Source organism: Lissotriton helveticus, chromosome 9, assembly GCF_964261635.1.
Source record: "Lissotriton helveticus chromosome 9, aLisHel1.1, whole genome shotgun sequence".
Taxonomy (NCBI): domain Eukaryota; kingdom Metazoa; phylum Chordata; class Amphibia; order Caudata; family Salamandridae; genus Lissotriton; species Lissotriton helveticus.
Genome location: NC_136070.1, coordinates 31,488,219 through 31,501,834, shown reverse-complemented (window position 1 = coordinate 31,501,834; position 13,616 = coordinate 31,488,219). Strand labels below are relative to the sequence as shown.

General features: G+C 46.7%; 1 protein-coding gene across 1 annotated transcript in view; it reads left to right on the top strand.

The window, feature by feature from the left end:
* The window catches only part of SCFD1 (sec1 family domain containing 1), a 459,613-nt gene that overhangs the window by 263,865 nt on the left and 182,132 nt on the right, over positions 1-13,616 (top strand). The window contains exon 16 of the mRNA XM_078659415.1: positions 1,035-1,105. Coding sequence (XP_078515541.1) covers positions 1,035-1,105 — 71 coding nt within the window. The remainder of the gene's footprint in view (positions 1-1,034; positions 1,106-13,616) is intronic.

Here is a 13,616-nt window from a genome sequence, read left to right as displayed (position 1 = left end):
CTCCCTCACCTGGAAGGGTGCTCACGTTTACCCTGGGAGGGCTCCCTCACCTGGAAGGGTGCTCACGTTTACCCTGGGAGGGCTCCCTCACCTGGAAAGGTTCTCATGTTTACCCAGCATAGTTAATGTCACCTGCAAGGATACACAGGTTAATCCCGGGAGATGTTAACCTGGCCTGTATGAGGTGCACGTGTTCGTTAAGGGGGTTCTGGAAGGATACACAGGGGCTTTACTGTAGCAGCACATATACCGGTTCGGACAGCAGGTTTACTGGAACGGCACTTGCATTTCACTCCATAGGAGCTCTCCGTCCGCAGATGTCACTCTCAGAGCAGTGCTCATCCTCCCGTCCTTAGGGACCTCTTTATCCTGCTGCACTCCTAGTCTGGACCAGTGGGTGTCGCTATGTAAATAGTACTTTGCCTACCTGCCTTGGGGATTGTTGCTCTTGTAGCATTCCCAGTCCCGGCCAGCAGGTGTCACTGTGATGATGGGACATCATTTGTCCTTTGCATGGTTTCTGCTTTAAAACATAGACTGCAGGAGCCTCTCCGGTAAAAACCTACACTCCAAAAGATAGATTTACTTTGCATAACTGTGTTTAATGCCTACATCTTACAAACTCACATGCCACATGTTTTAGAACTGGGTTACCTTTCTATTCGAACTCCAGCTCTAGAACATGTAGGGAGTACTTCTTTCAGCAGGACTAGTTTCAGGTTGACTTTTTTGTAACAAGATTTTATTGTAAGTTGGAGTCTGTTTTGTGAAAGGCCCTTTTGCACTATGTCTCCACCCTGTGCAGGAGCTGTGCTCACCGCCAGCAGATGTCTCCAGAATTGTTTTCCTCCTGTGTATGGACAGTGTTAGCTGTACTTCCCTTTCCGGCCATCAGGTGTCACTGTGAGAGTGCAGGGCTCTCGCCTTCCTCAGGGGGTCAGAGTGTCCTCCGTATTACAGCTTTAACTGGCCCTCATTTTAGCATAATTCTGAGACAACATATAATGTGGTTCCGCCTTTTCTCTCTCTCACAGCGGGGACCCCCGAAGACAAGATGAGGCTGTTCCTGATCTTCTACATCAGCACTCCACAGCCCCCCTCCGAGGTATGCTTTGTCACATGCTTTTATTAATTGTATGTCAACATGATTTCAGATGCCTATAGGGGCCAGATCTCAGTTTGTTTGGGATCTGGTGGCGTTGGATCCCTGTGACGAGTGTCTCACGGAGACTGAATCAGTTAAAGTACAGTGGTTGTCAGGGGTGTGTCTCAACAGTCGTTTTGAAGTGTTTCCTAAAAGCAGTTTGCTGTGTTGTACTCCTCATCAATGTGCCCTGATGAAGGCCCTCGGCTGGGCACTTGTTCAGACTCTGTGGTGCTGCGAAACGCCGAGTGTGCAAACCTTGAATTGATGATGGAGCCCAGTGCAGTGAGTGAGGCTGACTGTCCTGATGGCCTCTTATGCTGCACCAAGCCCATGTTAGATAATGGTAGCCCATAAGGATGTATGTGACAAGACCACTGGTAAAATGGGGTCTCTAATATAGTTCAAATCAAATCTACTTTATGTGGTTTCTTGCACAAAAAACATTTAAAAAAATTAACACAACTAAAAACTTCCTCAAATTAAAGCTTTCCTCCTAAAATAGTGACTGAGACTATATGTAAAAGACAATATGGACAGCTAATCAGCAATCAGAATGTAGCATTCTTTTTCAAAGTGCAGCATGCCAAGGAAAGAGTGTTAAAATGCACAAATTAATCAAAGCCAGATCTCTAAAATAGCTAATTTGCACGTGATCTGACGGGACAGAGATTACACATATTAGTGCCTATTACACTGAGAGATGTGCCACTACACGTATGGGGATCTGATGTTCTCATAGGATGATGGTGCCTGTTACAGTGAGTGGTGTTACACCACGTTTTGTGATCTGATGAGACAGCGATCACACGGGAGGGTGCCTTGTACAGTGAGGGGTGTGACACTACATGTGTGGTGATCTGATGGGACAGCGATCACACGGGATGGTGCCTGTTACAGTGAGGGGTGTCACACTACGTCTATGGTGATCTGATGGGACACCAATCACACTGGATGGTGCTTGTTACCGTGAGGGGTGTGACACTAAGTCTATGGTGATCTGATGGGACAGCGATCACACGGGAGGGTGCCTTTTACAGTAGGGGCTTTGACACTACATGTGTGGTGATCTGATGGGACAGCGACCACACAGGATGGTGCCTGTTACAGTGAGGGGTGTGACACTAAGTCTATGGTGATCTGATGGGACAGCGATCACACGGGAGGGTGCCTTTTACAGTAGGGGCTTTGATACTACATGTGTGGTGATCTGATGGGACAGTGATCACACAGGATGGTGCCTGTTACAGTGAGGGGTGTGACACTACATGTATGGTGATCTGATGGGACAGCGATCACACAGGATGGTGCCTGTTACAGTGAGGGGTGTGACACTACATGTGTGGTGATCTGATGGGACAGCGATCACACAGGATGGTGCCTGTTACAGTGAGGGGTGTGACACTACATGTGTGGTGATCTGATGGGACAGCAATCACACAGGATGGTGCCTGTTACAGTGAGGGGTGTGACACTACACGTGTGGTGATCTGATGGGACAGCGATCACACGGGATGGTGCCTGTTACAGTGAGGGGTGTGACACTACGTCTATGGTGATCTGATGGGACAGCAATCACACGGGATAGTGCCTGTTACAGTGAGGGGTGTGACACTACGTCTATGGTGATCTGATGAGACAGTGCTCTTATGGGATGGTGCTTGTTACAGTGAGGGGTGTGACACTACACGTATGGTGATCTGATGGGACAGTGCTCTCTTGGGATGATGGTGCCTGTCATAGGGAGTCAGATGCTCTGCAGACATTGAGATCTAATGAGACAGCGAGGCCATACATTAGTAACTGTTGCATTGAATGAGGTGACACCACATGTACGGTGCTCCACTGGGACAATGTTCCCCTGGCATGGGGCTTGCTACAGTGAGTAGTGTGACACTACCATGCAGGGGTCTTCTGGAACAGTGATCCCATAAGGTGACGCCTATTAAGGTAAGTCAGGTGACACCATAGGTGTGGTGATCTTATGAGCGAAGAATCACTGCTTCAGGTTAACAGTAGTGGTTGTCGCATCCAATATAAAAGAACGTTTATAAAGAAGTGAATTTTCGCTGTTGGCATTCCTACTTTTAGTGAAACTGGGGCAAATGCATTTTACTACTAAATGGTCAGCTCTAGTCTGAAATGTTTTTTCAGTATAAATTTTCTTGGTTGAGGACGAGACATTTAAGTGTGAAGATGAGACATTTAAGGAACTCAGCGGCGAGTCGATACCACAATTGCCTTGTCGCGACACTCGTATCTGTCCAGTTCCTTCGCTTCCCTCCTACACGTTATCTGCAGCTGTTGCATAGTGGTCAATACTGGAACTTGCCTGGTTCTATGCAGCTCGGTTTTTAAGAAATGGAAGACCAGAAGCCGAGGGAGACTTTTTCCAAGATTACACAACTTTGAAAACTGGAGAAGCAAGGATTAGAAAGCCAGTGTTTGTTTTTCTGATAGTATCAAATTGTCCATATATCTAAAATTCAGGTAGGGGTGTCATAGCCACCCATCTACAGTCAAGCTGAAGCCAAGAATGAGGGCTGTTCTTGGTTTAAGGGCCAGAGTTTTAAACATGGTGTCAGAAAGGCAGTAATTCTTCAGGAGTACAAGCGCCTTGATGGGAAAGAACAAGCCTCAAGGAGCTGCCTCCATGGATTGACTGGAGAACGGGAGTGCCCTCTGGGGCTTCTGGGAGGGTGCACATTGCGCAAATAATGGATAATAACCGGCTCATAATGCAGGCCCAGGATGAAGGCTGCGGCCAGTCTCGCCTTTAGTGCCAAGAAGCCTTTCAGGAGGATTCAGAATCAATCAGAGCTGATCTTCAGCTTTTCCTGCGCGATACTGTCCGACCAGGGGGGATTTGTGGCCTAGAAGTAAGACAGCTGGAACCAACCCAACATGTGCCTTACATTAGAAAGTGCACAGTGCCAAGAATATCACAGACGCTTTACTGAGGGCGCGTATTACATGCCAGTTAAGTTCCTCTGTACGGTGTTCCAGTTGTTTGAACCATTTACGAGCTACTTCTTGGAGCGCCTAATCCCCCAGTGGGAAAAAATCCCAGTTTTGTGAGTCCACTGAGCACTTCAATTTAGGGGTGTAAGAATGTCTTCTGGTTCCCTCCAGCATTAATGAGTCTGTAACCAGCTCCCCTCCTTCGCCTGTGCCCTGGACGGTCGAGCCCTAGTATTGAAAGACTGTCGCTGTGTGTGTGTGTTTTTGTATTTATATAGCGCACTTCTACCCAGAGGTCTCATAGCGCTGTATTCATACCACTGTGGAACCCATCCTGGCTTTCCTGTGAAATGTCCACTCCTGGGCACCCCCAAGGTGAAGCCAGGCATCCCAGCGTTGTGGGGGCCGTTGTGGAGATTAAGCAAGCTATTGCCCAGAGTTGCAGAGTGGGACCCATGATTAGACTAGGCACCGAGGCGAGAATTATCAGGTCGGAAATTGAGCCCAAGACCCGCCGAGGCGGGAATTGAACCCTGGTCCCGGGCCAGACCTCTGCATCAGGGTCTGCCGCTCTAACCATTGAGCCACGCTTCTCCGCTGTCAGGCCTTGCTCCAGGTAATGTGGCTGGTGGGCTCTTTTTTTAGTTGAAAAGGAAATTTATTGATGTAATGTAAGAAAATACAATCTTAACTGTAAAAGTTTGTCAAGGTAATAAGTGAACCGGAAGGGGAGGAGAAAGGAGAGGGAGGGAAGGTAACATTGATGAGTTATTAATATTAATCATAACCACTTATATAATTATTAATATTTACTGATTTGTTATAGTAAAGGAAAGATATGCAAAAGATACATAATATACATGTAAAATATAGATAAGTGAATAAACAACAAATACTAAGTCATGGAGGTTTAGGCACTTCTTCAACTCGGGGATTATGAATTTGTGTTGTATTTGCAGATATATCAAGAAACTGAGTATTAGGTGACCATAAGTATTCTCGTTTTATAGCAAGGGAAATGGGGTGGACATATGCCCCATCGAGCCCATGATTATAACAAACCCCATACCACCAAGCTTGGTAAGAGATATTATTGGCTGTGTTCTTCCAAGCCCTAGTGATTTGTTGGAAAGTAGCTGCAAGGAGTAGATCCATAATATGAAAATTGAGTGTATTTCCCAATCAAAAGACACATTACCTACAAATATATTAATAAAAGTGACTGTAATTTGTGAATGGAAATCATTATTTATTTGTCTCCAAAGGAGTCCTCAGAAATTATGAACATGGGGCAATGAAATAGCATGTGCTGAAGGATCTGTTGCAGGACCAGCAAAAATGAGCGAGAGTAGGATTTATTTTATGGAGTGAAACGGGAGTTAATAAAAGTCTGTTGTAAATATAAAATAGAGTTTGGGTAGTATTAGAAGCCCTAGGTGTTTTCCTAATCTTAATCCAAACCTTATTCCAAGTAGGAATTGAAAGTTTGAAATCAATCTCCCATAAAGGTTCTACCTCTGTTTTATCACGGATATTTGAAGAAGAGGATAGACGCTTATACATTTGAGATGCAGATGGAGAAATAGTTAAGACAGAAATGATAGGACTAGGTGAAGATGATAAGGGAGAATTGAATGCTAAACTATTGTATGTTGACTGAATCAATGAAATGAAGGATGCATGTTTAGGCGCGTAAGAGGTAGGAAAAGAAAAACGTGCTGGAGCAACTGGAAAAGTAATACATGCATCATCTTGGTAAAGTTGATGCAGCCATTGAAGCCTTTTGATATGCCAATTTTTCCCAATAACCCTATTATTTATTTTCATCATCATCAAAGCTTTATTTCGATATATATAATATCATAAAAGCAGATTAAAAATACAAAAACACAATTCATTAACAATACATTTAAAAAAAAAAATACTTATAAAAACCTTTGATATTACAATAAATAATTAAAAATGTATTAAACTGTGACAGCTTTGTGGATATTTAGACGTATAAAAAGAGATACAGCTAAAAATTAACTCATCAAATAGCCTTCAGCCGAATCAACCAAGCCCAACTAAGAAATGTGTACTATTCTGGGTGGTAAGGTTGGACACAGAAAGATACATGAATCACATGCAGTCATGGTCAATATACTGCTTGAAGAATCCTTTAGTGAACAAGCATTGGTAATGCATTGTTTCGCCTATGTGACGGATAATAAATCAATCCCACTGGGACTAATGAAAGAGCTCCCTTACAAGTATCATGGGAGTTGAGAGGATGTGGCGCAGCAGCTAGAGCTGTTCACTCGAGACCTGGGGATCCCGGTTCGCATCTCAACAGTGCAACATTCTGTGATTCTGGGCCAAGAATCATTTAATTTCTCCTGTAATATGTTATGTTAGATAAATTTGTATCGCGTTCAGCTACTCGACAGAGTGTCCTGGCGCGTGCAGAGGTAAAGGCAGACAGCACCAAGAAAACGTCTAAAACCGGAATGTTTTAAGGTTTTTTTTAACATCACATGATGAATGGTCCGAAGCGCTAAAGGAAGAGAATTCCAGGCTGCACTAGCTTTCCTGACAACCGAGCAACCGCCCAACCTGTGGCGCTTGAATCTGGGGGTCTGCGATAAGAGTTGAGAGGAGGATCTAAACTGTTTGGCAGGGGAGTAGAAAACAAATCTATCCTGGAGATACCTCGGGCCTTTGCCATAAAGGGCCCTGTGGGCAATGGAAAACCACGGGGAGCCAGTGCAGGGAGCGCATATGCACACTGCGCCTTTTTGACAGGCCAAGCAGGAGTCTGGCGGCAGAGTTTTGAACAACCTGCAATTTACGTAAAAGGTCCCAGGAATGCCCACATACAGGTCATTCGCGTAGTCCAGGCGAGATAAAATTAAAGCTCGAACCACTGTTACCTTAGCAGGACCTGGGAGAAAGAGAAGACATTTTCTCAGGGCCTTCAAGGTGCCGAAGCATGTCCCGACAAGCTTGTTGACTTGTGTCGAGAAATTCAGATTTTCCGAAAACCAAATCCCTAGACTTTTTTGCAGTATTATTCCCTGCACTAGGCAGGGGGAAACCAGGAGGCCACAGCTTAGCTCTGAAGTCGACCTGAAAAGTTCCATACAAAAGAACTTCGGACTTCCCTTCATTGCAGCCTGGGCCAGCCAATGGAAGACAGAGGCAAGATAGTGTTGTGCCGACTGGACCGATTCATCGTCTCTTCCCCAAGAGACCAGCAGTTGGGTATCGTCGGCGTAAGCCATCACCTTAGCCCCCAGTGATTTCGCTAGAAAGACCAACGGGGTAACATAGATGTTGAATAAAAGGGGACTAAGGGATGATCCCTGCGGGACACCAGTGGCCAGCTGCTGAGGCTCCGAAGCACACAGAGAGAGTCAGACCTGCTGCGTGCGAGCTTCAAGAAAGGACCTGATCCAGCCCCAGACGGAACCAGAGACGCCAATTTCCAAAAGGCGATTGTTGCGCTATATAAATCTTCTGTAAGACGAAAAAGCATTAAGAGACAAAACTTTATGGAAAACATAAGTCCATCAACGCAAACGTTAACAGTAACGGCAACGGGAAACTGGTAAGAGAAGCAGACGAGGAACAAGCATTGGTAAATGCACGAAAATATGCTACAGCCAACAGAAATGGAGGAAAATTAAGTGACAAGCGCAGGAACTAATGAAAAGCCAGCAAAGAGAGGAGGTGATTAATATTAAAAACAAAATAGATTTCACAGCAGGCGAAACCTAAAAAGGAGCGGCCTTTAATCACAGTTCCGGACCGTCCTAGGACCACGATACCACCCCGTTTTACAGCTCTTAGATGGTAAATACTACAGCTGTTTACTATTCAAGTCTATGTCCCCTGATATCCTGCAGCTGCAGATCTGGAAGGCTTGTGAAATGTTCGGGTTCTGAGGAATTTGTTGTCCTCCTTTTCTTGAAGAGGGAACTGAGCCAGTGGATCTAAGGGTGGGCCAGCCTATGGGAACAGATGTGTCTCTGTTTGTCTGACCTTTACCCTACTTGCCAACTTTAAGGGAAGATTCTCAGCAAATGCTCAGCAGATTGGGACCCTGCTGGGGTGTTGTCAATCAATAATATGCAAACCCCACTACACAGACTGAAAAGGGAAAACAGAAAGTACAAACGTGAGGGTTCTGGTGGTTAAAGGTTGCTAAAATAGATTGCAGGGGTGGGCATCGCCCAGTACACTAGCATTGGTGGACATGTGGTTGTCCATGGGCACCTACAACTGCTCCAGGGGTCAGCTGGTCGTCCCCAGGCTGCTGAAAGTAAATTCCATGGTGCCACTTATGCTGGGAAAAGAGTTGGTACTGACGGTTGTGTTGAAAACAAAAGATTTGTATGTGTGTTGGGCGTAGCATTAAAGCTCGTTTCAACAGCGCTAGCTTGCAACCACTGCCTCTTTTAGAGAGCAAGGTCCTAACCGCCCTCCTAAAGCCGACATGTTGTTCAGGGACCCAGTCTGCTGGCTCCAGGCCTTTTCAAAGGGATGAACCAAAGTTGCTCCACCAACGCGGCCTTACTAAGGCCATGGCGAAGTCAGCCTCACCTGCCTGTTGTTCTCATGTGTCCTATCTGGTGATATTTTCTCTCGGCCTGAGACACTGTGGCCCTGGAATGCATACATACATATGTGTGTGGGCCTTTAATGCATACATACATATGTGTGTGGGCCTTTAATGCATACATACATGTGTGTGTGGGCCTTTTATGCATGCAAACATGTGTGTGGCCCTGGAATGCATAGATTCAGATGTGCGTGGGCCTTTAATGCACGCATACATATGTGTGTGGGCCTTTAATGCATATATACATATGTGCGTGGGCTTTTAATGCATATATACATATGTGCGTGGGCTTTTGATGCATACATATATGTGAGCAGCCACAGGTCATAAGGTATGTCTTGATTTACAGGGAGCCAAGGCAGAGCTTTCCAAAGCGGAGCTCATTTCTTTGAACTAAGAACCCCGACAGCCCTTTCTTTTATGTTTGAAGCCTTTCTCGCTGTGTAACAAAACTGTTTTAAACTGAGTATTTGCAGAGCCAAGGCATGGTAGGACCACAGCCCTAATGAGCAAATCTCTATTTAATAAGTAAAAGAAATAGGAGGATGTTTTTGTTAGTTTTAACTGGTAATTGCAGCATTAACCACGTGCATAATTTGAGGCTTAAGAATAAGGCCAGACAAACAAACGGAGCAGTGGCCGCCCATTGATGTAGTATTTTGGGTTTGCCTCTATCGAGGGCTATTTTGGTTGCTGCTATCAATTGACCTAAACGAGCCAGGAGTGGAGGTGGTCCCTGCCCTTGGGTTCATCATTCACTTGAACCATCAGTCGTCTGCATGGAGCTGGGCCCCCTTCGAGAGACTGTGGACACTGGTGGAAAGTCACTGTCTGATTTAAATAAAACCTCCCCAGCAGAGCAGAGCATGGGTGTGAGACGTTGGCCCGGTATATGATGTCCACTAATTAAAGTGGGCACCCTGTACCAGTCCAGACAACCCTTATGGTGATTTTAGAGGTCACAGATAACCGGAGAAAGCTATCCAAGTGTTAGCTGTGGAGAGCAGCCTTCAGGCTTAGTCTTGAAGGAGTGTTAAGCAGCTTGTTTTACCAGAATGCAACCTTATAGTATTGGTTAAATGAAAGGAGAACCACACAGTAGTTATAAAATATGTATTTATTATTATAACACTGTAAATACTTCACAGTATCTGCTACACGCAGATAAACGCAAAGCACACAATACTGTAGCACCGAAACAATCATAAGTAGCACTAATACACAGTGGGCTCCAGGGGGAGACCAAACCACATACTAAAATAGTGGTTTAAGAACCACGACTCTAGTCAAGACAGTGTCTAGAGGATGTAGAACGCTGGACCCCAAGGAACCACCCAAGGTGAGTAAGTAGGGACTCCACAGAGGACGGGTGCAATGTAGGAACTCAACCATGCGCTGTACAATTCTATGGGAGAGTTGCGGTTCCAGTTTTAAAGTTTAAGGACCCACCCCAGTGGATTACGAAGAAGCCCTTTGGATCATAGGAGGTTGAAAAGCCACCCCACCCATGGATACCACAGTACCAGAGTTACCTTTCCCAGGTAAGGCAGGTGCATAGGGCTGAAGTGGTGTCGGAAACCGCAGTCGATCTCAATCAAGGACTTCAAGGAAATGCCACTGTGGGAAGGAAGAAAGTGTCCATTGGAATCCAAAGGTGGATTCTTGGTGAAGAGTACCTGAAAGCCGAGGGAACAAAGTCTGGGTCATTCAGGAGTGACCAGGGGCTTGGTAGACGAATGCCCACCGTGTCCGGTGCTTCAGGTGCGTTGAGGGGGTTCTTGACTCTGCAGCCACCAGGACCAGGAGATGTTGAGGATGACCAGGAGCCGGATACGAGCTGTCCCACGATGGGTGTCGAGTGCTGAGGGGTCGGTGTCTGGCTGGAGCACCAACAAGCCTTGGCAGCAGCAACTCACGAAGATGGTCGAGAAAGGTTACGGTTCGGTCCTGCAAGGTCCAGGAGACTCATCAAACACAGGGGAGTCAGGGCTAGCCTAGAGCATCCAGGGGAGCCCAAGAAAAGCAAAGATGACCCTCAAGAGGACCTACAGGCCGGATGCACAGGAGTCGCAAGGGAACCTCGAGCAGTTTCACAAAGCAACAGCCCACGGAGCACTTAGTGCGAGGAGGCCAAAGTTCTTTGGTGAAAATGGTGCCAGAGGTTGGGGCTATTCGGAGCCCAGTGCACTTGTTTTGGGAATGCCAACAAGCATGTGCACTTGCAAAAGTACTGTGTGCACAGGAGTACGGGTATTGGAGCCCCACGAGGGATTCTGACCTCAAACTTGATCAGAGGGCAGCTCGGACCTCGAGGGATGTGGAACCCACCTCCTGTGTTGCTGGAGCCTTCGGAGTCCACAGGAGCTCAGGATCAGCAGACCGGTCAGTTGCCTTATGGTGCCTCCGAATTCAGGGGAGTGATTCCTTCTCACCAAGGGAGATATCTTTGCTTGTCCTTGATGCTCCACAGGTCCTGCATCGAGCCTGTAGGGTGCACGGGCACAGACGATGCTTCAGACTGAGAGGGAGACGAAGTCGGGCCCAAACGAAGTCCAGCGTGCCCAGACGGTCGAAGTTCAGTGGTTTCTTGATCAGAATCTTGTCCACGTCGAATCTAGGGTCCTACAGAGCCCTTTTGAACCCTCGGGAGAGGGTTAGGCATATTCAAGGGACCCTCCCAGGGGGGAGGTTACTCCCATGTCCTTTGTCCAATTACACACTTTCTGAACTGGGGTGGTGTGGAGTGCAAAAAAACAATGGATTTAGGCCCAGATCTCTGTACTGGGGTGAATGTATGACATTGTTCTGCATTCTGTCCATCAATTGTTGTTTTTGCAATTACACATCAGAGCAGGAGCCAACGGCTCCCAGGACTGGTTTGAACTGGACTATGCACAGGGCCACATAATGTGCCCCTCATGCAGACTTTCAGTCGCTGGCAAGCACACCCACCCAGGCCTAATACATGAAATCCTGTCTGGGAGGTAGTCACACCTCCCTGTGACAGGTTGCCTATTGTCCTGCCTTCCCCTGCTCGAGCTTGGCTCAGCAGCAGGAGGGCAGAAATGGTCGGCAGCAACCCTTTTGGGCTGCCCAGGATTAGAAGGCTGGTACCGGGAGCACTAGGTACCTCACAAAGTTTGTTTCTGAGGTGTGGAATCATACCTCCCACATTGGTTACCGGTGTAGGAGTATGATTCTACAATGTTTGACACCAAAGACGATAGGGTTACTTTCAGCCGTTTTAGAGTTGATCATCACGCAGTTGAATAATGCCACTCTATATGTTGTAAATGGCTGCAGCACTAACAACCTGGGAGAATGGAATCCGTAAGCTGCCTGGGTGTCCTTCTCATGCAGTGGCACCCTCTCACTTTGAACCAAGCACCCTGTCCTCAGGATTTCAAGACCTGCTATAGGGGTGACTTATAGGTTTTAAGTGTAGTGACCCTTAGGTATAGTAATCCTATATCTTCAGTAAGTGGTGCATGCACCAACTTACACAGGCTGCAATGGCAGGCCTGTAGACCCATTTTGCATGGCCTCTCATGGGTGGCATAATACATGTCTCAGCTCATGGGATGCTCTGGGTACATGGGTACCATATACTATGGACTGACAAGGGTACCCAGTATCCAATCTGGAGTGTACGTAAGTAAATTTTATAACCAATTTATGGAGAAAGCAGACAGACTGGGGTCCTGATTAGCAGGATCCCTGTCAGACTAGTCAAAAACAGTATAACATGAAGCAAAGAGTGGGGGTAACATAAGAAGCAGATCCTACTTTCATACAATGGGTAATTCTCACAGGTTTCAAGGGTTTTTCCACTGAGCTTCCTGCACTAGAGGAAGGGGGTGGGAGCAAGCAATAAAAACTAGATATGGATTGGACATCCCAAGCCAGAGGTCTCCTTCAGGAGAGGGCTCTTGTTGAGCCAATCGTGGCTGTGTTCTGCATTTGGCACACGTGCCATAGCTGCAGAAGAGCCCCTGACCAGATACGGATTCCACCTCTTGGCGTGTCTCCAAAGCGCACACTATGGGCGCTGCTCCGTGAACGAGTGGTTCACACACCTGAGGGTACAGACTCCCTCTCCTCGCTCCCTCTTCTCGTCAAGGGCATCCTCTATGGTGCTCCTTGGCTTCTAAACACACCATGATAACCCATTCACAGAGCACACACCCAGGGAAAGCGAAGGGCCTCGGTTGTGAGAACCGCACAGATTTTCCCTCAGAGGTTCAATAAACTCCTGTCTCTTGGCACAGGTGATGTATACAGGTGCATCATCCTTGCAGAGCCTGCTGAGTGACATCTGCTATTCACCCTCCCTGTGGGTACAGTCTGGGCACGCCTGAAGTTTCGGAAAGGCTAGTGTTTTGTAGATGGAGGAATAAAAACAATGTGCCTCAGTAGTCTCAGGGATGTTGAGACCCCTGGTGGGAGGCAGAGCAGACAGAGAGGCCACTGGTAGCAGAATGCCAGGGTGGCACAGCCGTCTGCATGGTGGGGGAACCTTCGTCCTAAGAGTCTCTTTGCCAATCACTGATCTCCTCTTTGCCAATCACTGATCTCCTCTCTGCCAATCACTGATCTCCTCTTTGCCAATCACTGATCTCATCTTTGCCAATCACCGATCACATCTTTGCCAATCACCAATCACATCTGTGCCAATCACTGATCTCTCTTTGCCAAACACTGATCTCATCTTTGCCAATCACCGATCTCACCTTTGCCAATCACTGATCTAATCTTTGCCAATCACTGATCTCTCTTTACCAAACACTGATCTCTCTTTACCAAACACTGATCTCATCTTTGCCAATCACTGATCTCATCTTTGCCAATCACTGATCTCATCTTTGCCAATCACCGATCTCATCTTTGCCAATCACCGATCTCATCTTT